The sequence below is a fragment of the Sceloporus occidentalis genome, unplaced genomic scaffold, assembly GCF_023333645.1.
Source record: "Sceloporus occidentalis isolate IW3139 unplaced genomic scaffold, rSceOcc1.0.p SCAF_14, whole genome shotgun sequence".
Classification (NCBI taxonomy): domain Eukaryota; kingdom Metazoa; phylum Chordata; class Lepidosauria; order Squamata; family Phrynosomatidae; genus Sceloporus; species Sceloporus occidentalis.
Window position 1 is genome coordinate 17,352,975 of NW_028316994.1, and position 21,719 is coordinate 17,374,693.

Here is a 21,719-nt window from a genome sequence, read left to right on the forward strand (position 1 = left end):
AAAGGATCAGTGGGTATTTCAGAGAGAATGCAGAGAATTTTGGGCTGTGCTTGGAGTCCAGATGGCATAACCATCTTTGGTGCTGGCAGCAAAGTCAACGCTTGCAATTATTTCAGGTTTTCCCAAACTTAGGAGGAGATGTTTACCTTTCAGATTCCCAGAATATCTTTCCTAGGCAAGACTTCTTCTGGGCTGTCCGGCCTTGAAGAATCTCTTCCTCCACGCCACTCTTTCTGCCAAAACAGGAGACCAAGTGGGTGAAGTTCCCAGAAAGAAAAGGGGTTGGAAAGAATGAGAAAAGGCACCATTCCATCTCCGAAAATCTAGTGAACTTCTAATAGGGGGGCATGTGTAGGAATTGTGTGCCCCCTCGTGGTGCTCAGTGAACCTTACAACCCTGGTCAGCCGTAACCGATCAGGGGGAAAACACACTCCGCAGCTCAATCCTAGCTCAATTGAACTGAAGGAACAAAAACATTAATAATAATTCTGCCTGCCAAGAATATTCCCCCTTTGTTACATTCAGAGCTTGCAGATTTAAAACAGAAATAGCTCCAAACCTCAGCAGAATTCCCTGCTGTGGACGTGGAGAATGTGTTGCATTGCTGTTGTGCTCCTTCAGGTCATTTCTGACTTATGGCCGCCCTGGAGCAAATTTAGCATAGGGTTTTCTTGGCAAGATTTGTTCAGAGGGGGTTTGCTCCTTCCTCTAAGGCCGAGAGAGTGTGACTTGATCAAGGCCGCTCAGAGAGTTTCCATGGCTGAAAAGAGATTTCAGCCCTGGTCTCCAAGGGCCCTCCTCCAACACTCACAACCACAATCCCACACTTGCTCTCATTGGCGAGATTTTTTCAAAGGGGCCTGCCACTATTGCCTCAACCATGGACAAGGGGCCTGCCACTATTGCCTCTGCCACCAATGCAAAGCCATCAGCCACTCTACAGAATTTTTCTGGCAAATCCAGAGAAAACCAAAATTCACCTTTCTGTAGATTAAAGCCCTCAGGTGGCCCCAAACGCCACACCTGCCGCAAATAGGAAAGAATGTTGTTTGGCCAGATCTGCACCAATTTGATGTGAGAAAGGGGTTTTTAAACAGTGCAGACATCCCCCTAGATGTGCCTTTGAGCTCATACAGCACAATTCTACTTAGGAATGCTTCTGCACCTTCCATCTTGGTTGGGACTGAAGAGATGTGGGCAAAAAAGTGAAGCGAAGCACCCAAGCCCAGCATTCCTGCGTGACCAAGTGACGTAAGTAACCTGAAAACCTGAATTCAAAAGATAATGCACTCACTGTTTCAAGTTAATTGTGTTTTTCTACAGATCCTTGCATTTAGAAAATATAAATTAATATGTTGTTTTATGGCTGATGTAGGAAACGAGGTTCTTGATTCTCAAAAGAATAATAATTAAAAATCACACCTGGATGATGGCTAGGAAAATACTCAGAACTGAAAAATATTCCATGTGTTAGGTACTTTCCAACACCCCAGCAAACCTCTCAACAGGCACTCTTTGAGAGCAACAACTTTTCTGGGTTGCAATCAACGTCCCTTCATACTCAGAGACTTAGAAGCACACAGACACAACACAGTAAACATTTATTGAACACCTATCACAAGATGAGTTCATGTTTTTAAAGTCTGTAAACAGGTACTGGAGGTGACTAGTAAAAAAAAGGAACCCATAGCAACCCCCCACCCCCACCCCACAAGCTAGTCTGCATCAGAGCCATGTCCCCAGTAGGTGAGCAAAAGAAGAAAAACTATTTACAGAGCACCAAAGACAAAGCAATTTTTAAAAAAAACCTGAAATAACCAGTTACCCTCTAGTTTAAAAAAAAACCTTAAAAATTAGGGTACAACATCCAGATCAACACATTCATACATCTTTTTACTCCTTAAAATTTATTCTTTCTCCTGTTGAGACTTGCGACACACAATTGCCAAAGGAGCAAGCCAACAGCCAGGGAAACAGGAGATATGGGCTACAAAGGGCTGTCCCTTATTTTGTCCTTTTCCTCCCGCCTGCCCTATTGCCAAATCTAGGGTAAGAAAGCTGCAGTTACTGTATGGCTAATACTGGCTTTGTCCTCACTCAAGTAGGACTTTTGATTCATCCTAACTACAGCAGACCCAGGCTGCATCTGCAATGCAGAATGAATTTTGACACTGCTTTTAACTGCCATGGCACAGTGCTGTAGAATCTGAGAATTGTAGTTTTGTGAGACATTTAGCCTTCTCCGGCAGAGAGCTCTGGAACAACAAACTACACTTCCCAGAATTTCATAGCATGGAGCCATGGCAATTAAAGTGGTGTCAAGCTTGGTTATTTCTGCAGTGCAGATGCAACTCCAGTGAATCAACTGTTGAGTAGCGAGTTCAAGTGTAGGTAAATCTCATTGATTTAATGAGTCTACTTGAGTCAAGACTAACAGGGTTTTGGTTTACACCTCCAAGTCTCACACAGCAGAGGTGGGCAACTCTTCCATAGTCCCACTTCTTCAGATGCTGTATCGAGTGGTATTAAGGCCTCAGGTATAAAGCATATTTATATGTATTTATTATCTTCTCTCCCACTTCCACAACTGTATAAATATGCTTTATACCTGGGTCTTTAATCTTACTCTGTCCTCCAAGTGAAGACATGGTTTGATAGCCACTAAAGCTCTACCCAAAATCTCAAAATTGGTAGGGGTCACACTTTCCCCACCCTGTTGTACCAGGGACTGTTCCCCTGAGGAGAATGTCCCTTTTCTACTACCGATTAGATAACATCAATCGCACACAATCGCACCACAAAATGTTTGCACCCACCTTCCTCCTCAGTGGTGTACCATCTCAAGAGAAGAGCCACAGCTATCAGCTCTACATCCAAGCAAACTCTCATTGTCTCTTTGGTACAAGCTTCAGATGTAACCACCAACAGGCATGCAAACGTCTGGTCCCATTTGCACATGCAAAAAGACATGTTGGCCTAACAGCGCTCTATGCACCCTATGCATGGCAGCTGGAGCATGGTCTCTCCCTTTGGGCTTCAAAGGCCAAAGAAGGGTAGGAGATTAGTGACACACAAATGTGGTTCCAACTTCATGTCTCCTGGGCACAGCTGCAAAGTCATGAGACTGTCTGAAGTAGTTCTGCTCCGGCCACTGAGGAGCACCACCAGAGCTGAAGAGAATTGTTCCCATGGGCTGGATGGTGGTCAGATGGAAAGTCCTCTTCCTCTTCTTCATTCCCGCTGTCCCATGGGCTAGCAAATATGCGCTGGCCGGAGGCAGTGGCCATCAGGGGTAGGCTGGGGTGGAGGCTGAGCAAAGTGGGTTAGAAGGGTCAGACAGGAAGGGGTCCACCAAATCCCAGGCACTAGTCTCCCCTGAGCTTCACTGTTCCCTCCATCCCCCATAACTGTGGTTTGCTGGTGCTATGGATAATCCAGTTCAGCAGCCATGAAAAATGCTATACCATACTCCTTGTGCTGGAGTTGCACAGGCAACTTGACTGCCATGAAAGGCCTGCCATAAAATGTTGGGAATTAGGTGTGAATATAGTAGAAGTGGTATTGTTAAGTTGTGGTGATCTCAGACACATGTGCAGAGATAATGCTGGACTTGACACCTTGTGAAATCATTGCATTGGCTGCTAGAAAGTCCCCAGGTCCAACGCAAGGCATCAATATTAGTACACAAAGGCCTGAACAGATCAGGACACAGGTATTAAAACCCTCCACCTTTCCAAGTACTGATCTGCCAGGGATGTTATGATCAGCTGAGAGGCTCTACTTGTGATGCCCTGGAGTTTTGTGGTCCACTGGTGTAGTACACCACACAACAACGATCCACCACACAGCAAGAATTTCTCAGCAGTGGCACCTCACTTACAGAACTAGTTTGCTAGTTCTGAACTTGGTTAGAATGGACTAGGACTCGGTTGTCCTTTCACATTTGGGTCATTCAGGGGCCAATTACAAACATATTTTAATGATCTCTGCAAATGTTTTGCTTTGTTTTCTACTGCTGCTTGTTGTTAACACTTTTATTATATTTAGCAGACATTTCTAATGCACTATTTTAGAAATCTGCAGTTTTATGTAGCTTGTTAACCACCCTAAGCAGCAATGAAAAAGGAACGGTCACAAACTGGAATAAATCATTACCAAACTCTAATAACAGAAAATTAATGAGGGATTGAAATTTTCAGCCCTTCTGGTGATGCTGGACTACATCTCCCAGCATTTGTCATCTCATCTTTTTTTAGCATTCCTTGCCCTTGGCTACGTTTGGCTGATGGGAGCTGCAGTTCAATCACATCTGGAGGATCACACACTCCACACCTGTGACCTATACCATGCGTGCTGTAGTCTGCCGCTGCAAATATACAAGACAAAGTCACCATCTTTTTCCTTTGAAGTGCACTACTCTGGACTATTTATCTTGTCCTATATTTTAGGACTGTTCCTTGGGTAGCATGTGGGGTTGGGGGTGCAGTTCTGAATTATCTTGTACTATGATCCAAATTCTAAAATCCTGAGTGTTTTTTTTTAAGCACACAAGGATTCTAGAGTCCACCTTCTATCTTGGAACTGCGTATAGACCCTAAACTACCCCCCTCCCCAAATCCCACACGGGCCAGGATCCTCCCATCATGCAAATAAGTACCTAATTCCATTGACACAGTCCCGCAGGGCTTGGAACTGCAAACTGGGCTGCAGCACAGGATGCGGGTCACTGCTTGGAGGCTGTGTGGTGTCCCAGATGGTGACGTTCCCCTCGGTGTTCCCACTCACCAAAAACACCCCACTCCTGCAAAGAAAAGCACGGAAAGGCTGGTTGCAAGACTGTCCCCATGGTGGAGATGATGGTCTCTGGAAGGTGCAATGGAAACCCACCAGCTATGGCACCTCCACGCCAGATCATCCACACCGCATAGGTCAAGTAGAAACTGTGGGAAATCTCAGAAGAGAGGCTGCCCTCCTTCCAGCCTAGCAAAACATTCTTTAATCCTGTACAATTCCCCTACTACAGTCGGCCCTTCTGATACACAAATTTTTTACACACGGATTCAAGCATCCACGGTTTTAAAATGTTCAAAAAAGTATAAATTTCAAATATCAAACCTTGATTTTCCATTTTTTTTATAAAGGACACCATTTTGCTATGTCATTACATTTAATGGGACTTGAGCATTCACGGATTTTGTTATCCGTGGGGGATCTTGGAACCAAACCCCAGCATATAACCAGGGTCCACTGTATAACAGTTCCACTGCCTACCAGTTAGTTTCTGGCACAATTCAAAGTGCTGGTTATGACCTTTAAATCCCTATATGGTTCTGGTCCAGTGTAGGTGCATCTACACTGTAGAAATAATGCAGTTTGACACCACTTTAACTGCCATGGCACCACCCCCACAGAATCCTGAGATTTGTAGTTTGGTGAGGCACCAGCACTCTTTGGCAGAGGAGGCTAAAAGCCTTGTAAAACCACAAATCCCCAGCTTCAACAGCCACACATGGCTGTCGTACTCTTGGTCCATCTGGCTCAGGCACAACTCCCCAGGGTTTCAGGTACATGTTTTCCAGCAGTACCTGAAGATGCTGGAAGAAGAAATGGACCTTCTTGGTGCAAAGCATGGGCTTAGTATTTTCTGCTCCATTTTATAGGCAAACCCTCCCCCCACAAAATGTGCGTGCATGTAAGGGATGGGAGAGAATACAAATATGCACTCACGGGTCCAAGTCAAAATAGAGCCGTTGATTGGTGGCAACTGTGCGGCCCATGGAGAAGAGGATCTCGCCTGGCCAACGAAGGTCCCAGCACAAGATCTCAGCATCCTGAATGGGAGGGAAGGAGAAGCAACACTATGTATTATCAGAAGCGGGCTCTCCTGGAACTAATGGAGATGGCAGCCCTTCCATCTGTCTGAAACTCCTAGCCTGCCTCAGCGAAGGCAGCTTGAGGGTATATGAAACTGCCCTTAGGTTGGCCAACAGTTGGGAGTGTTTTGCTTGTGTATTCTTGCATGTCACTTGATGGCTCTTGAAGTCTCTTCCAGCTCTAGCATCCTACCAGTTAAAATGATTTTAAATAATGCCGCTGTAAGACATGCACATAAAGCCCCTGATAGTCCCAGGGAGGGAGGAAGAATATTGCACCCAAAATACTAACAAGGCTTGACCCATGCTTAACCTTAGAAAATTAGGCAAAAGAAATCCCTTTGGGGAGTAGGGGTACATTTACCAGGATGACCCCAGAAGTGAGGGCAAGGCAGGAAAAGGAGACACCTTCACCATATTAGACAAGGGCATCCTGGTCCTCCCTCCTCTCCATTTCTCTCCTTCTCCTGGCCCTCTGCTTGAGTCCCTTACCTTGCGGCCACCAGTGAACAAGTGGAAGCCATCAGGGGAAAAGAGAGCGTGGGTGATGCCACCTTGATGCCCATGTAGCACAGCCAGGGGGTCACCCTCTGCTAGGGAGTAGAGGCCCACCGTCTTGGAGTAGGATGTGCAGGCGTAGAGGGGCTGCGATGGGCTGAAGGCAATGCAGGAAATGATGCCGTTCTGTCCTTGTTTCTTCACTGGGAAAGAGAAAGGAGGCAACAGAGTTAGGCCCAAAAGCCTTCTCCCATTAGATCGTTTTGTTCTTGTGTGCCTTCAAGTCATTTCCGACTTATGGAGACCCTAAGGCAAACCTATCATGGGGTTTTCTTGGCAAGTTTCTTCAGAGGGGGTTTGCCTTCCCCTGAGAGAGAGTGATTTGCCTAAGTTCACCCAGTGGGTTTGCATGGTTCAGCCACAATTCAAACCCCGGTCTCCAGAGTCGTAGTCTAATGCTGAAACCACTATGCCACACTGGCTTTCCCACATTAGGTCAGAAAGATGCTAAAACAGGCCTTCTTTACATTTGCCCTACCATTATCAACAACCTTCAGGACAAAGGGGCTCCACAGATGGCCCCTAAAGGGCAACCTTTCCTCACCAGATTGAGACTGTGGCAACCACACACTGCGGTACCAATCTGGCCTTTCTGCAGCGCAAAAAGAAGCTGAAAAGCAGCTCTTTTTTGTGCAGCAGAAAGGGCACCCTAGCTGCTGTGGTGACAGCTTTTTGCCGCTTCTTCAGCGCAGCAGATGCCACCTCTATGCCAGCATATAACGCCAGTCTGTTGAGCCCCAAAGTATGTCAAAACTCCTTATAGTATTCCCAAAATAGCACAAAATTTATTTATTTCTCTTTGTTTTAATTATCAAGGCACAGAAATCTGAGAAAAGGTTTTTATCAACATGAGCAGGTTTTATTTTCACTGTCTCCTGACAGCATCATTAAACATTTTTGGGGGGTTTTGCTATTCAGGGGTTTCTCCAGCTGCTCCAAAATTTTGGGAAGGCAATGTTTACAGTACATTTACAATGAAGAGTGTTGACATGATTTTGGTCTTTCAGAATATTCCCAGGGGACAGAGCAATGATGTAAATACCACTATACACATGCCTGCACTGAAATTCAACAAGAAAGAGGAATGTATAGAGATCTAATGTTTTATGTTAAAATATTCTAATTGTTTATTATGATCCTGTGCACATTTTCCACCCGGTTGCAACCCACAAGAAGGTGATGTTATGGAAGGACAACAGAGGTCTTGAAAGAACCTCTTTTTCCAACTGTGTTGTATGCCTCATTTCTGGCCTAATCGAGGACAGGAATTCTGCTGGTGTCTTGCAGGTGCATATGTTCCTTTAAGGAAACTTGGGGACTTTCTTGTCTAATGAGCAAAATCTGCATTCAATTCAGGGTCGCAGAAGAAGAGCTACCAAGAATGCTGATGTTGGTGCTAGTGCTCCTTTAGTTACGTATTTTATCAAACCAAAGAATGAATGAGTTGGAAGCCATCTAATCCAGCGCTAGCCCTAATGCAGGTTGCCTCTTTTTTGAAGATATCCAGAGAAAGACATCCACCACCTTTTCAAATAATAGGTTCCACTGTCAAGTGGCTCTTACCATCAAGTTCTTTCTAATGTGTGCTCAAAATCTACCCACCTGTAACTTAAAACTTTTCTCAGAGGGAGAGAAGAACCACTGGACCTCATCCCCTTTCCCTCCATCATTCCCTTCTCCTTTTGTTTCGTGTCTTTTAGATTGTAAGCCTGAGAGCAGGGAACTGTCTGATTAAAAATAATATTGTAAGCCGCCCTGAGAGCCATTAGGGCTGAAGGGCGGGATATAAATACCTAAATAAATAAATAAAACCATGAGACCTGATCCTACCTTCTGGCCTGGGTTAGCTGGTTTAAACCTTGGTTTAAACCAAATGACTTTTTTAAAAAAAAAACAAAAAACTTTTTTTAAAAAAACTGATTATTCACATATTTTTATTACTATTTTCCAGCCCTCTTAAACAACTGTTTCAATTTAAACATTTTAACTCATTGCCAGTTGTTCATTGTTACGACCAGTAGCCAGAGCCAGTTGCTTCTTTTTAATCACTTTTATTTTATAGGGCAAGAAATGCCATTCAGAAACAAACCCTTCCATTAACATAAAGTTCAACCAAAACAATTTGTTTTTTAAAAAGCACTTTTCAAAGAACAATTATTGTTTAAGCTAGCGTCCGTAACATCTGAACTCCACTTTGCTACATAATTTTCTGATTTAGGCCTGTAATGGTGAAGCTCTGCCCATCAATGTAAAAAAAATGGTTTAAGCAACAACAAAAAATGGTGTTTTGGTTTGTTTTTTTAAAGCCTGTCCCCCCCAACCCTGCTTCTGGGGCAGCAAAGAAGAAAGCTGTATGCTCCTCTCTGTAGCAGTCCTTAAGATATTTTAAATATTTTGCAGGCATGCAGCCTCTTATTCTCCTCTTCACCTGGCTGAACATGCCCTGCTCCCTTCAACTTTTCCTCTTAGATTTTGTTCTCTGTACCTCTGTAAATGTGTAATGTTGACTTTCAAAACAAGACTCCCACCCCACAACCAATGCATGACTTCACATGCCGAGAACAGAGATGTAGGATCTCTGCCAAAGATCCCGACTGCAAAGAGAAAGAGACACCTTGCCCAGAAACCTTTTAGAGTACAATCCTCCAGTCAGCCTGGCTGCCATGCTGGCTGAGGGATTTTGGGAGCTGTGGTCACAGAATCATAGCGTCAGGATCATATAGACCATGCAGTCCAACCCCTTCTGCCATGCAAGGAATGCATAACTAAAGCATTCTTGAGAAACGGCCACTAAGCCTCTCTTTAAAGACATTCAAAGGAGACTCTACCACTCTCCAAAGTAGTCTCCAGGTGTTGTTGTTGTGTGTCTTCAAGTCATTCCACCTTATGGCGACCCTAAGGCAACCCTATCATGGGGTTTTCTTGGCACGATTTGTTCAAAGGTGGTTTGCCATTGCCTTCTCCTGAGGCTGAGAGCATGAGATTTTGTCAACGTCACCCAATGGATTTCATGGCCAAAGTTGGGAATTGAACCCTGGTCTCCAGAGTTGCAGTCCAACACCCAAGCCACTCCGCCACTCAGGCTACACTATGCAACTGACTCTTGGCTGCATCTATACTGTCATAGTTCAACACTTAAACTACTACGCCATGCTGGCTCTCAGTCGCCAGGTATACTAGCATACCTGCGTAATGCCCAGGAACACATCTACTTTATTAACCAAATCCCCAGGTATACCTGACTCCTTTAACAGAAAATTTAGTACCAGGGCAGCAATAACTTGGGAAGTAAAATCCCTACACCAAAAAAAGAAGAGCAGTTGAATACGTTTTAGCAAACCTCTAATTCAAAACTAACCATACGCATATGTAAAATGAAACAATCATGTCAGCTAAGCTTTCCATAACTAAATAAAAACATCTCAAACCTTCTAGAGGCCAGTTGATAGCTTCTTCCAAAATGCATTCAAGGATGACTTTTTTCTTTCACAACCTTTCACTTACTGTGAGGTAGTTCTCTCTAATGTTTAAGCAGAAACTTTTTCCTTGTAATTTGAATCCACCAATTCACGTTGCAATCTCTGGAACAGTATAAAACAAGTTCGCTCCATCCTTTACACAATACCTCCAGTTATTTGAGGATGGCTGTTACGTAACTTGCAAAACCAACTCTGAGTGTTCCCTGCCTAAGAAAACCCTATAAAATTCATGGGGTTGTTATAAGCTGACAAGTGACTTGAAGGCACATGGGTATGCACACACACACACACATATTATGTCACTTTTCTAGGTTAAACATACCCAATTCCCTAAGCTATTTCTCATAGGGTTTCATGGCTTCGAGACCTTTAATCATCTTATTTGTCCTCCCCTGGACCTATTCCAATTTGCCAATATCCTTTTTAAAATATAGTGCCCAGAACTGGACACAGGATTGGTGTGAGCACTGACCAAAGCTGAATACAGTAGCATTACTCCAAAAGAAGTAACATTCCTAAATTTTGGCCCTAACCAAAGTGAGCTCACCCAAAGTAGGCCTATTCTCACACATCCGGCCGGGACGCGATGTGTCAAACACTCTGACGGTCTTGTTGAAGCCACAGAAAAGTTGTGCGCCATCCGGGGTGAAGCACAGAGAGTGGGCAGCGGTCAGTTCATCCTAGAAGAAAAACAAAGAGTCAATGGAAAATAACTTCTGGAGAGATTAGAGAAGAAAGCAATCAAAACAGAGGGGGTAAAAGCAAAATTGTTTCAAGAGGAAAAGCATCCAGTGGGCATCTATGGCACATTATGCCCTCCCACATACTCACAAGGTGATTGTAAGGCCGGAAGGTGGCTCTCAGGTCTCCACTGAAAGCATCCCATATATGGATGGGATTGTCCCGACTGCTGCTGGCCACACTAGATGGGAAGAAAAGGAAGGGATTGTGAGGAGCAGTTGTGGACTAGAGAAGACCAGCAATACAGGTGGGCAACAAAAAGAGTGCGCAGGCATATAAACAAAGGCAAGGCGTGAATTTTCTCAATACGCTAGCCACATTATTTGTATATTCCAGAGAATGTATATACTCATGCATAAGTCTAGAAATTTTAGTCTAATAGTTGATCCCAAACACCTCAGTCAACTTATCCATGGGTCAAAGAAAGTGATGTACTAACTCTTACAGGCCAAGGCTAATGGCCTTTACTCTGTTCTCATCCTTCTCGATCTGTCTACAGCCTTTGACACCGTTGATCACTGTCTCCTAGTTGACATACTCTCTGACCTTGGGTTCTCAGACTCTGTTCTTGACTGGTTTAGATCTTACTTGTCTGGCAGATCTTTTGCAGTAGTTGCAGGTGGTCAGACTTCTTCTCCTGTTCCCTTATCTGTTGGAGTTCCCCAGGGCTCTGTTCTGGGTCCCCTTCTGTTTTCTCTCTACACACTGTCCTTAGGAAAACTCATTAGCTCTTTTGGTTTTTCCTACCATCTGTATGCCGATGACACCCAGCTGTATCTTTCCACCCCTGACCTTTCTTCAAGGCTTGAACAGCAAGTTTCGTCTTGCCTCACAGCTGTCTCACAGTGGATGCGCCATCGGCGTTTGAAACTCAACATGTCCAAGACGGAGTTTCTTGTCTTTCCTCCTAAGCCCACCCTTCAACACTCCTTTTCTGTCTCTGTGAACAACATTTCTATTCAACCAGTCCAGCATGCCCGCAGTCTTGGCTTTATCTTTGACTCTTCTCTGTCGTGTATCCCTCATATCCAGACCACAGTCAAGGCTTGTAGATTCTTTTCGTACAATATTGCCAAAATCCGACCATATCTCTCTGCCTCTACTGCCAAGATCCTGGTCCATGCCCTAGAGATCTCACAACTTGATTACTGTAACGTCCTCCTGGCTGGGCTTCCTCTTTCTCACCTCCGTCCTTTAATCACTGTCCAGCATTCAGCTGCACGCATTATCACTTCCACCCACCGCTCTGACCACATCTCTCCTGTGTTGGCATCCCTTCACTGGCTCCCCCTCCCTTTCCGCATTCAGTATAAGCTCCTGCTGTCGACATTCAAAGCCCTCCATGGACTGGCCCCTCCTTACTTATCAGACCTTCTTTCTCCTCACCTTCCCACCAGGGCCCTCCGTTCTGGTAGTCAAGGGCTCCTGTCTCAGCCCAGGATTTCCTCTGCCCCATCCCGGATTCGCCCCTTTTCACTCGCTACCCCTCACTCCTGGAACCTTCTTCCCCCGCGAGACACAAGAACCATCACTTCTCTAACCAGCTTCAAAATGGAGCTGAAGACCATTCTGTTCAGAGAAGCGTTCCCAGGCATTGCATAATTGTCACTTGCTATTTGATGTTCTTTTGTTGTCTGTTTTATTGAATCACTTCCTGTATTGCTATGTATTTTATATGTATTATCCTACTAGAGAGGCCCCTTCCCCACCACCTTTCCCTTCTCCTTTTGTGTCGTGTCTTTTTAGATTGTAAGCCCAAGGGCAGGGAACCGTCCAATTAAAAAGATTGTATGTACAGCGCTGTGTAAATTTACAGCGCTTTATAAATAAAGCTTAATAATGATGATGATGATGATAATAATAATAATAATAATAATAATAATAATAATTTTTAAAAAGAAACCATCCCCTGCTGAAAGGCAAGAGTGTAATCTGTCCTGGAAAGACTTGATCATTTAACCAACCTTTAGCGTGAGCCCAAACAGTGATGCCTGCTGGAACTTCCTAAGTTCTTTCGCATTGTTTTCCTTTGCTTCATCCTTTAGATCCTATGTTACAGGCCCCTATGTTTTTACACTTGACATACCATGATCATATCAAAATCCATAATTCTGGCCCCAAAACCTGTCCTGGACTTATACATGAGATCAACTAGTTGAGTATATACAGTGAATACACCTGGTAATCTGCTGGACAACATGTCAGGCAAAGAAATTAGCACCCAGATCATCCTTTGTTGCAAGATGTGAGACCTAAGAAGGCTGAAATGGAAGATATGAAGGTATATAGGCAATTCATCTTGGAGAAGTTATTTTATCTTGTAACCCAGCTATCAGAATCCCCCAGTCAGCTCCCAAACTCCACTCCTGCTCTATATAATGCTATGCCAAGGGGGGGAAATAGGAATGAACCTTTGGGACCCACAATTTCATTTTTTAAAAGGAAAAGAATTGCATTCATTTTTGGTTTGGGAAAAAGGGCAGGTACAATCTCCCAGGATAGTGGTAGAGGAAAGTGGAGCTGGGGCAGCCAAGCCTCAAAAGCTACACTCACACACACCCATGTTTAGCTGGAGTGCCATTTCTTCTTTGGAAGCTGTAAGGCAGAGGTGGGACTCATGTGCCCACCCTCAGTTTACTGGACTGCAAGTCCCCAGCTCGCATATAACCAAGGGTGAGGTATGCTGGAAGCTGCAGTCCAACAGCATCTGGAAAGTCACACTATCCTCCCTTCTGCTCCACAGCTTTTAGCTATGATTTCTTCCACTCAAAGCCAGACTCTGGTTCAGTTTCCACTGTCAATCCCATGCATTTGAAGGCAAGCGCCAGGAGGGAAAGGCAAAGGAAGCAGAAGGGGTGAAAGATGGATTTACAAACAAGTCTGCGGGTCAGAAGAATTCATCAGCGGGAACCAACAGTAGTCGTAGACAGTGTCACCTTCCACCATGCGCAGCACAGGGCTCTGTGGAGAGGAAGAGACAGAGGCCATCAGGGTCAGGAGAGTGGAGGACGCTCAGCTCCTTCGATTTGTAGTTTGGTAAGGCACCAGCACTCTTTGGCAAAGAAGGCTAAAGACCTTGCAAAGCTACAAACCCCAGGATTCCAGAAGTTGGAGCTGCAGCACTTAAAGTGGTATCAAACTGTATTATTCCTACAGTGTATATGCATCCTAAACATATAGTTTGCAGACACTTTCAATACAGAAGCACATTCTGTGCAAAGGAAAATTCAGACTTGTGCAATACAACTCCCAGCTGGCCCCTGGACAAGGGATTCTGGAGTTACAGCCCCCCAAAGTAATAATAATAACTTTTCCCAGAAACCTCCTTTGCAGTCCAAACAGGAAGCACACCAGGAAATCAGGCAGAAGGTATAGTGAACACAACACAGGAATCGGGGGATGCAGTCTTCAGAGAAGACCCATGCTACTCCTTCTCTTTCCCCTCTTGGGGTCAATTCAGACATTTGGCCTCCTTAATAAACCATGTGCTGTTAAAGGAAACATCCTCACCCCAGAACCAACTGCCTTCTACTCTTATCAGTAGAGGGAAGGCAGAGCAAGAAATGTTTTTAAACATTCCTGTGGCAAGAGCTAAGTGGCCACAGAAACTTTTACTACAGTCTAGATCAATGGGAGTCAACGTTTTGTCCTCCAGACATTTTGGACTCAACCTCCCAGAATCTATCAATATTGACCATGCAAGAGGAGGCTGAGAAATGTTGAAGTGTATGCCATCGTAAATATTATCAAACCGTGACGGTTATATATTACTTCCAGAATCCTTTGTGGACTGCAGCTCCCAGAATCCCCTAATTAGCATGCCTTAGGGACTCCTGGAGGTTGTACTCCCCCTCCCAGAAAAAAGAAATGTTGCCAAGGTGTGCCTAGACAGCCCTGCTTCTGTCTCTCTCTGCTCTCCCCACTCCGTACCATTTCAGCAACAGTTCCCCATTCCTTAGTATACAGCTCTGCAGGAAGGTTGTAAATCCGTAGTGTGTTGTCAGCGCTGTTGGTGAGCAGACAAGTCCCATCAGGAGCCCTGGAAAGAGCAGCGTGGCATTAACAGACTGTCCATGCAACCAGGAGAGTCAGTGCCTGGTCTCTCCTGAAGCAGGAAAAAGAAAAACAGTATCTAAGGCATCCTTTTGCAGAGAAAAAAACCTGGTTGCACAATAACACAGGGCAGGTCTACGCTGGCCAGAATACTCTGGGCAGCTTCCAGAGTGTTTAGGCCCAGAAGCTGTCCCAAATTCCACTCCCCATTACGTCCACACTCTGGAGCAATGCCATGTGGCTGTCAATACACACATCCCACTGTGCCACCCACTGTCGTTCATAATTGATGCTTGGGCACCTCTACATGGCCTATGTAGAGATGCCCAAGGATGCACAAAATTTTTCAAGGATTCTTATCTAGTCATCATGTTTTCCTGCTAATCTCTTTCAAAGCTAGTATTACCCCCCCACCCCCCCCACACACACAACCACTGTTCCAAAATGTATGGTTTAGAACAGTGATTCTCAAACTTTGGTCCTCCGGATGTTTTGGACTTCATTTCCCAGAATTCCTGACTTTTGACCAAGCTGTTTGTTGTTTCTGGAACTTGAAGTCCAAAACACCTGGAGGACCAGCATTTGGGAAACACAGCTTTAGGGCCTGGATTTTCCTTTCACCTGAACTCATCTCACCCAATCCCACTGCATTTACATTGTCCCACTTGCTCTTGTACCCGCACACCCCACTCCTCTTTGTACCACACTGGCTCCCTCACTGTCTCTACCCATCAAGCCTCTCTTTTCAGCATCTTGACAACCATCTTCTCATTTATTTTATCTTATTTATTAAAATATTTATATCTTGCCCTACATCCAGCAATCTCAGGGCAGCATATAATAAAATTAAAGGCTGCTACCTCTGATCTTAGAGGTGTTCGGTTAAGCAACCAGTCTCCTAAGCAATGTCGGTTTCTGCTCTTGTTATCAGCAGTAATACCAGTTCTGAGAGCAGTATATTAACACCAGGGAGTATTTGTCTCCTTCTCAAGGGTCAGGAAATCTGGCAAATCCCACCATCAACTCACCACTTGCAGCCTTTCAGGAAATTCTCCACCGTCCGGCTGAACTCTGCCCAAGAGCCTGTCAGAAGCTTGGGAGGCTGCGAGAAATCGTACATTGGAAAGCTAGGAGAGAAGCGAAAGGCAAATCACATCTAAAGGGTTTGTCTAAATCACTCTGGTCTTATACAGTAAAAACCTACCCACCTCCTAACCCCTAACTCAGGGGTGAGGAAAGTTGGGCCCATGGGCCACATGTGGTCCTGGGCTGCTTTTATAGGACCCAGGTCTCAGGAAAAATTGACCCAAATGCCTGCAAAATATATCCTATGGGGATTGCCACATTTTTTACAACCCTGGGCTGTGAATGTCTTGGTCAATTCCTGTTGGAAATAAGGTTTCTCTTGGGCCTAAAACAGCCCAAAGTGGGCAAAAAATAGGTGTGAAACAGCCCTCAGACCTGTGATGTGCATTTGGAGGACAAAACAAAAGTTCCCATGGGGGTGTTGGGAATATGACCAATGCAACCCTTTAATCTGTGACAATCACCAACCCCTCTAACCCAAACCCAAACCCAAACCCAAACTCAATCCTTTGTTGAAAACACTGCAACTAGGAGATATTTCTACTTAGAAACAAAGATTTTGTGCCAGGAAGAAAACTCTGAACTCTTGGATTTCTCTTCTTTCCTCTGCCAGGAGCAGGTAAAGGAGCCCAGTATTGTGACTGAGGTGGGCTGCATCTGCACTGCAGAAATAATGCAGTTTGACACTGCTTGAATTGCCATGGCTCAATGCTACAGAATTCTGTGATTTGTAGTTTTGTGAGATATATGGCCCTCTCTGTCAGACAGCTACAACAAACTATAAATCCCAGGATTCTATAGTACTGAGCCATGACAATTAAAGCAGTGTCACTGCATTACAATGGGCTCTTGGTATCTGCTGAGGTTTGGTTCCAGGACCTCCCATGGACAGCAAAATCCATGGATGCTTAAGTCCCATTAAATACAATGGGGTAGTAAAATGGTGCCCTTTGTATAAAATAGCAAAATCAAGCTTTGCTTTTTAGACATGATATCTTTTTGGAATACAGTGGACCCTTTGTATATGCGGGGGATCTATTCCGGACCCCCTGCATATGGAACAAAATGCAGGACCTCAAGTCCTGTTGTTTGCTATAGCTGTGTGCACCGGTGCATGCACCATTTTAATGCCTGGGGCTTGCCGTCTGCATGAGCTTGAGTCTGCAGATGGCAAGCCCACGTATTGGGGTGGCTGCACTGTATTTTCAAGCCATGGATGGTTGAATCTGTGGATAAAGAATCAGTGGATATAGAGACCCAAATGCTATTTTTGTAGAGCAGCTGCAGTCTTGGACTTCTATCTAGCAAACTGCAAGAGAATATCCACACTCACTAATATTCGCCTCCTTCTGTCAATGCTTCTCTTCCGTTGTTTGTATCTTCCTTCTTCTTTTCCTCCAGCTCTTGCTCCAAACACTGCTCAGCATCTTCTAACTGAGGCTCTTCTCCTGGGAGATCTGATCCAGAAAACATCTCACCCAAAGTGCCTTCAGTTTCTAGACCCACATCCAGCCTTGGCACCTCTGCAAAGGGTTCCAAAATGCCTTCCGCTTCCACAATGCTGGCTGATGGCTGCTCCATATTTGCTACAACTTGATCCACAACGGATGGTTCAGCCTCCATCATACAAGCCTCTCCAAGAGCCCAGCCTCTACGAAGCGCTACTAGGATAGTGTTTATGCAAACTGATGTCTGGGTTCCAGCCAGACCGCCAAACAAACTTTGAGTGGGCCACAGCGTCAGGTACTTCATTCATCCCCACAAAAAAATAGGGGGCACCAAGGAGTGAGGTTCCTGCAGAGAAAAGAAAAATCACCAAAGTATGCTGAAACTCAAAGCCACCTCCTCCTTCGGACATCGTCTGAGCTGAAACCTTTACTCACAACCGCAGAAGTCAGCAGCCGCAAAATTCAGCAGCCAGACAATCACAACTTTCCTTGAACAATACAAAGTGATTCAAAAAAGAAAGGTGCAAAATTATCACATAAGAACAACTCTGTGTATGTTGTGTGCCCTCAAGTCATTTCCAACTTATGGGTGGGTTTTTTTTTATTTTATTTTATTTTATTTTATTTTTTTGGCTAGTTTCTTCAGAGGGGGGTTGCAATTTCTTTCCTCTGAATCTGAGAGATTGTGGATTTCCTGCATGGCAGAATGGGGTTGGACTGGATGGCCCTTGCGGTCTCTTCCAGCTCTATGATTCTATGATCTATGTTTCTATGCCTAAGGTCACCCAGTGGGTTTACATGACTGAGCGGAGATTCAAACCTTGCTCTCCAGAGTCCTAATCCAACACTCCAACCACTACACTACACTGGCTCCTAATAGTTTATTTATATCCCGCCTCTCCAAGAGGATCGAGGTGGCTTACAGCAGTAATAAAATACATACTGTATAAAATTAAATCCCATTTTCTCCATCACCTTTTCCATCCTGTCTGGACCCTGCTATAAATTTCTTACAAATCTTCTACTGATTTTAACTGTTATTTTATATTATTGTTTTGATGTCTTTCTGGTTTACTCTCTTTTTAGTATTGTTGTAATCCGCTTGGATTCCAAGTGATTAAGCGGAATATGAATAATAATTATCCCCTCCCTCCTAAAACAACATCATATTAGTTCTTTCAAGAACAGTTTTACCAGTACAAAGGGACATAAAAGAGCAAGCAAGGACAGATAAATGAGCAAAATGAGAGAAACAAGGCATGCCAGACAAATCTAATCTCTTTCTTTGATAAAATTACCAGCTTGGTAGATGAAGGGAATGCTGTGGATATAGTATATCTTGATTTCAGTAAGGCCTTTGACAAGGTTCCCCATGACATTCTTGCAAACAAGATAGTGAAATGTGGGCTAGACAAGGCAACTGTTACATGGATTTGTAATTGGTTGACTGGCCGAAGCCAAAGGGTGCTCAACAATGGCTCCTTTTCATTCTGGAGAGAAGTGACCAGTGGGGTCCCACAGGGCTCTGTCCTGGGCCCAGTGCTATTCAACATCTTTATCAATGACTTGGAGGACAAAATTGGGGGAATACTTATCAAATTTGGAGATGACACCAAATTAGGAGGAATAGCTAATACTCCAGAGGACAGGATCAAGATTCAAAATGACCTGAATAGACTAGAAAGCTGGGCCAAAGCTAACAAAATGAACTTCAACAGGGAGAAATGTAAGGTATTGCACTTAGGGCGGAAAAATAAAATGCACAGATATAGGATTATGGGGGACACCTGGCTGAATGAAACTACGTGTGAAAGGGATCTGGGAGTCCAAGTAGACCACAAGTTGAACATTAGTCAACAGTGCGATGCGGCAGCTAACAAGGCCAATGTGATTCTAGGCTGCATCAATAGAAGTATAGTGTCCAGATCAAGAGAAGTAATAGTGCCACTGTATTCTGCTTTGGTCAGGCCCCACTTGGAATATTGTGTCCAGTTCTGGGCGCCACAATTAAAAAAGGACATTGAGAAACTGGAGCATGTCCAAAGGAGGGCAACTAAAATGGTGAAGGGTCTGGAAACCATGCCCTATGAGGAACAATTTAGGGAGCTGGGGATGTTTAGCCTGGAGAAAAGAAGGTTAAGAGGTGATATGATAGCCCTGTTCAAATATTTGAAGGGATGTCACACTGAGGAGGGAGCAAGCTTGTTTTCTGCTGCTCCAGAGAACAGGACCCAATGGAGCAATGGATGCAAGCTCCAGGAAAAGAGATTCCACCTCAATATTAGGAGGAACTTCCTGAGAGTAAGGGCTGTTCGACAGTGGAACAAATTTCCTCAGAGGGTGATAGAGTCTCCTTCCTTAGAGGTCTTTAAACAGAGGCTGTATGGCCATCTGTCAATGGGGATGCTTTGATTGGGAGTTCCTGCATGGCAGAAGGGGGTTGGACTGCATGGCCCTTGCGGTCTCTTCCAACTACGATTCTATGATTCTATGGCCTGTTACAGACGGCCAAAATAAAGCTGCTTCGGGTCTCTTTGGAGGTATGCTATTTAAATGATGCATGGGTCCTAAGAGTCCGGAGGTCGCGCCAAAGCCACACTCCATTCCTAAGCACTGGAGTGCAGCTTTGGTGCAGCTTCCGGATTCTTAGGATGCATGCATCATTTAAACAGCATACCTCCAAAGAGACCCGAAGCAGCTTTATTTTGGCAGTCTGTAACAGGCCTATGATTCTAAATAAGAGTGCATCTACACTGTAGATATAGTGCAGTTTGATACCAAGTGCTGTAGCTCCATGCTATGGAGTCCATGGATTTGTAGTTTCATGGAGAGAGGGAAGAAGAAGGAGCCCTGTTTTATTCTTACATTTTATGTATGTATGTATGTATGTATGTATGTATTTCTAGGTCGCCTTTCTTCCAGAAAGGTACCCAAGGTAGTTATGATGCTGCAATGACAGATGAGAAGCCTTGGTTTTTTGGACTGCATCTATACTGCAGAAATAATCCGGTTTGATGCCACTTTAACTGCCATGACTCCATACTATAGAATTCTGAGAACTGTAGTTTGTTGTGGCACCAGAACATTTCTCTGAATTCCATAGCATGGAGCCACAGCAGTCAAAGTGGTGTCAAACCGGATTATTCCTGCAAAGCGGATGCGGACCAGGATAACAATTCCCAAAATTTCCAGACAATTTCTGGGAGTTTTTAATCCAGAAAGCAATTCCTCAAATCTCTCCTGGCGCTCTTTTAAAAGCAAAACCCATTTATTTCAGCATAAACTTTCAATGACCATGTTGTTTCTTTTTATTGGGCTGCAGCCAAGCAAAATTTATCAATCATAAACTTAACAAACTGCTTAGATTTAAAGGGTGTCACAAAAGACTCCTTCCTTCCCCTCCCCCTTTTTTTGTACTAAAAACAAACCAGGATGGATATATCTTTGCAGACTTTCTAAACTCTGTGCAATAATAACGATGACATTAAGGATAATCCCATGTTATTATAATTGCTAAGGACATTTTACTGTGATTGTTGTTGTTAATGAGAGTCAATCTAATAATAGTAATTAATAGTTAATAATAATAATAGTTAATCTTAGTTAATAGATGACGATGATAACAATAATAATAATAGAACACCTATCTGCCTGCAGGTTTGTGCAATGCAAACAGAAGAGCAAAAATTGCACAAATTCCCTTTATCTCCTCCAGAATATATAGAGAAAAGGAAAAAGCACTGCTCCAAAAAGCCCCTCCTTTACCTGCCACTATTCTGCAAGCAGCAACTCACGTGCTCTGAGTGGAGGCAGCCATGACACACCTGGTCCCGCCCACTTTCCCGGGCCTCAAGTGTCGCGAGAGTTGGAGGAAAGCTGGAACTCTCGCGCGATTTGCTTCTTCTTCTGTGTCCCATTGCAGCAGGGTGCATCCACACACTGCTGGATTAATGCAGCTTGACACCATTTTAAGTGCTGCAGCCCCATCCTAGATTATTTCTACAGTGTAGATGCACACTAAGGCTGCATCTGTACTACAGGATTAGTGCAGTTTGATACCGCTTTAAATTCTCCATTCTTCATAATCCTGGGATTTGTAGTTTTACAAGGTCTTCAGCCTCCTCTGTCAAAGAGAACTGGTGCTTCACCAAACTACAAATCCCAGGATTCTATAGCATGGAGCCAGGGCAGCAAAAGTGGTGTCAAACTGCATTGTTTCTACAGTGTGGATGCACCCTAGGGCTGCTTCTGTACTACAGGATTAATGCAGCTTGACACCACTTTAAGTGCTTTGGCTCCATTCTGTTGAATTCTGGGATGTGTAGTTTTACACAGTTTTTAGCCTCCTCTGCCAAAGAGGGCTGAAACCCATTGGGTGACCCTGGGCAAGTCACACACTCTCAGCCTCAGAGGATGGCAATGGCATACTCCCTCTGAACAAATCTTGCCAAGGCTGCATCCGCATGGCAAAAATAATCCA

General features: G+C 44.3%; 1 protein-coding gene across 2 annotated transcripts; it reads right to left on the reverse strand.

The window, feature by feature from the left end:
- Positions 1-1,711: 1,711 nt before the first annotated feature.
- On the reverse strand, positions 1,712-21,070 carry WRAP53 (WD repeat containing antisense to TP53). 2 transcript variants are annotated; one of them, XM_089480377.1, is made up of 11 exons: positions 21,005-21,070; positions 17,125-17,585; positions 15,734-15,832; positions 14,583-14,691; positions 13,525-13,613; positions 10,743-10,833; positions 10,459-10,591; positions 6,367-6,575; positions 5,729-5,832; positions 4,659-4,802; positions 1,712-3,310 (listed from the first exon to the last, which is right to left on the reverse strand). In XM_089480377.1, the coding sequence occupies exons 2-11, from the start codon at positions 17,541-17,543 to the stop codon at positions 3,118-3,120; spliced, it is 1,590 nt and encodes a 529-aa protein (XP_089336503.1). In that variant the 5' UTR covers positions 17,544-17,585; positions 21,005-21,070; the 3' UTR covers positions 1,712-3,117. The 2 variants fall into 2 exon arrangements, with proteins under 2 accessions (XP_089336503.1, XP_089336504.1); XM_089480378.1 differs by lacking the exon at positions 21,005-21,070 and having other exon boundaries at positions 17,125-17,878.
- Between the last annotated feature and the right edge of the window lie 649 nt (positions 21,071-21,719).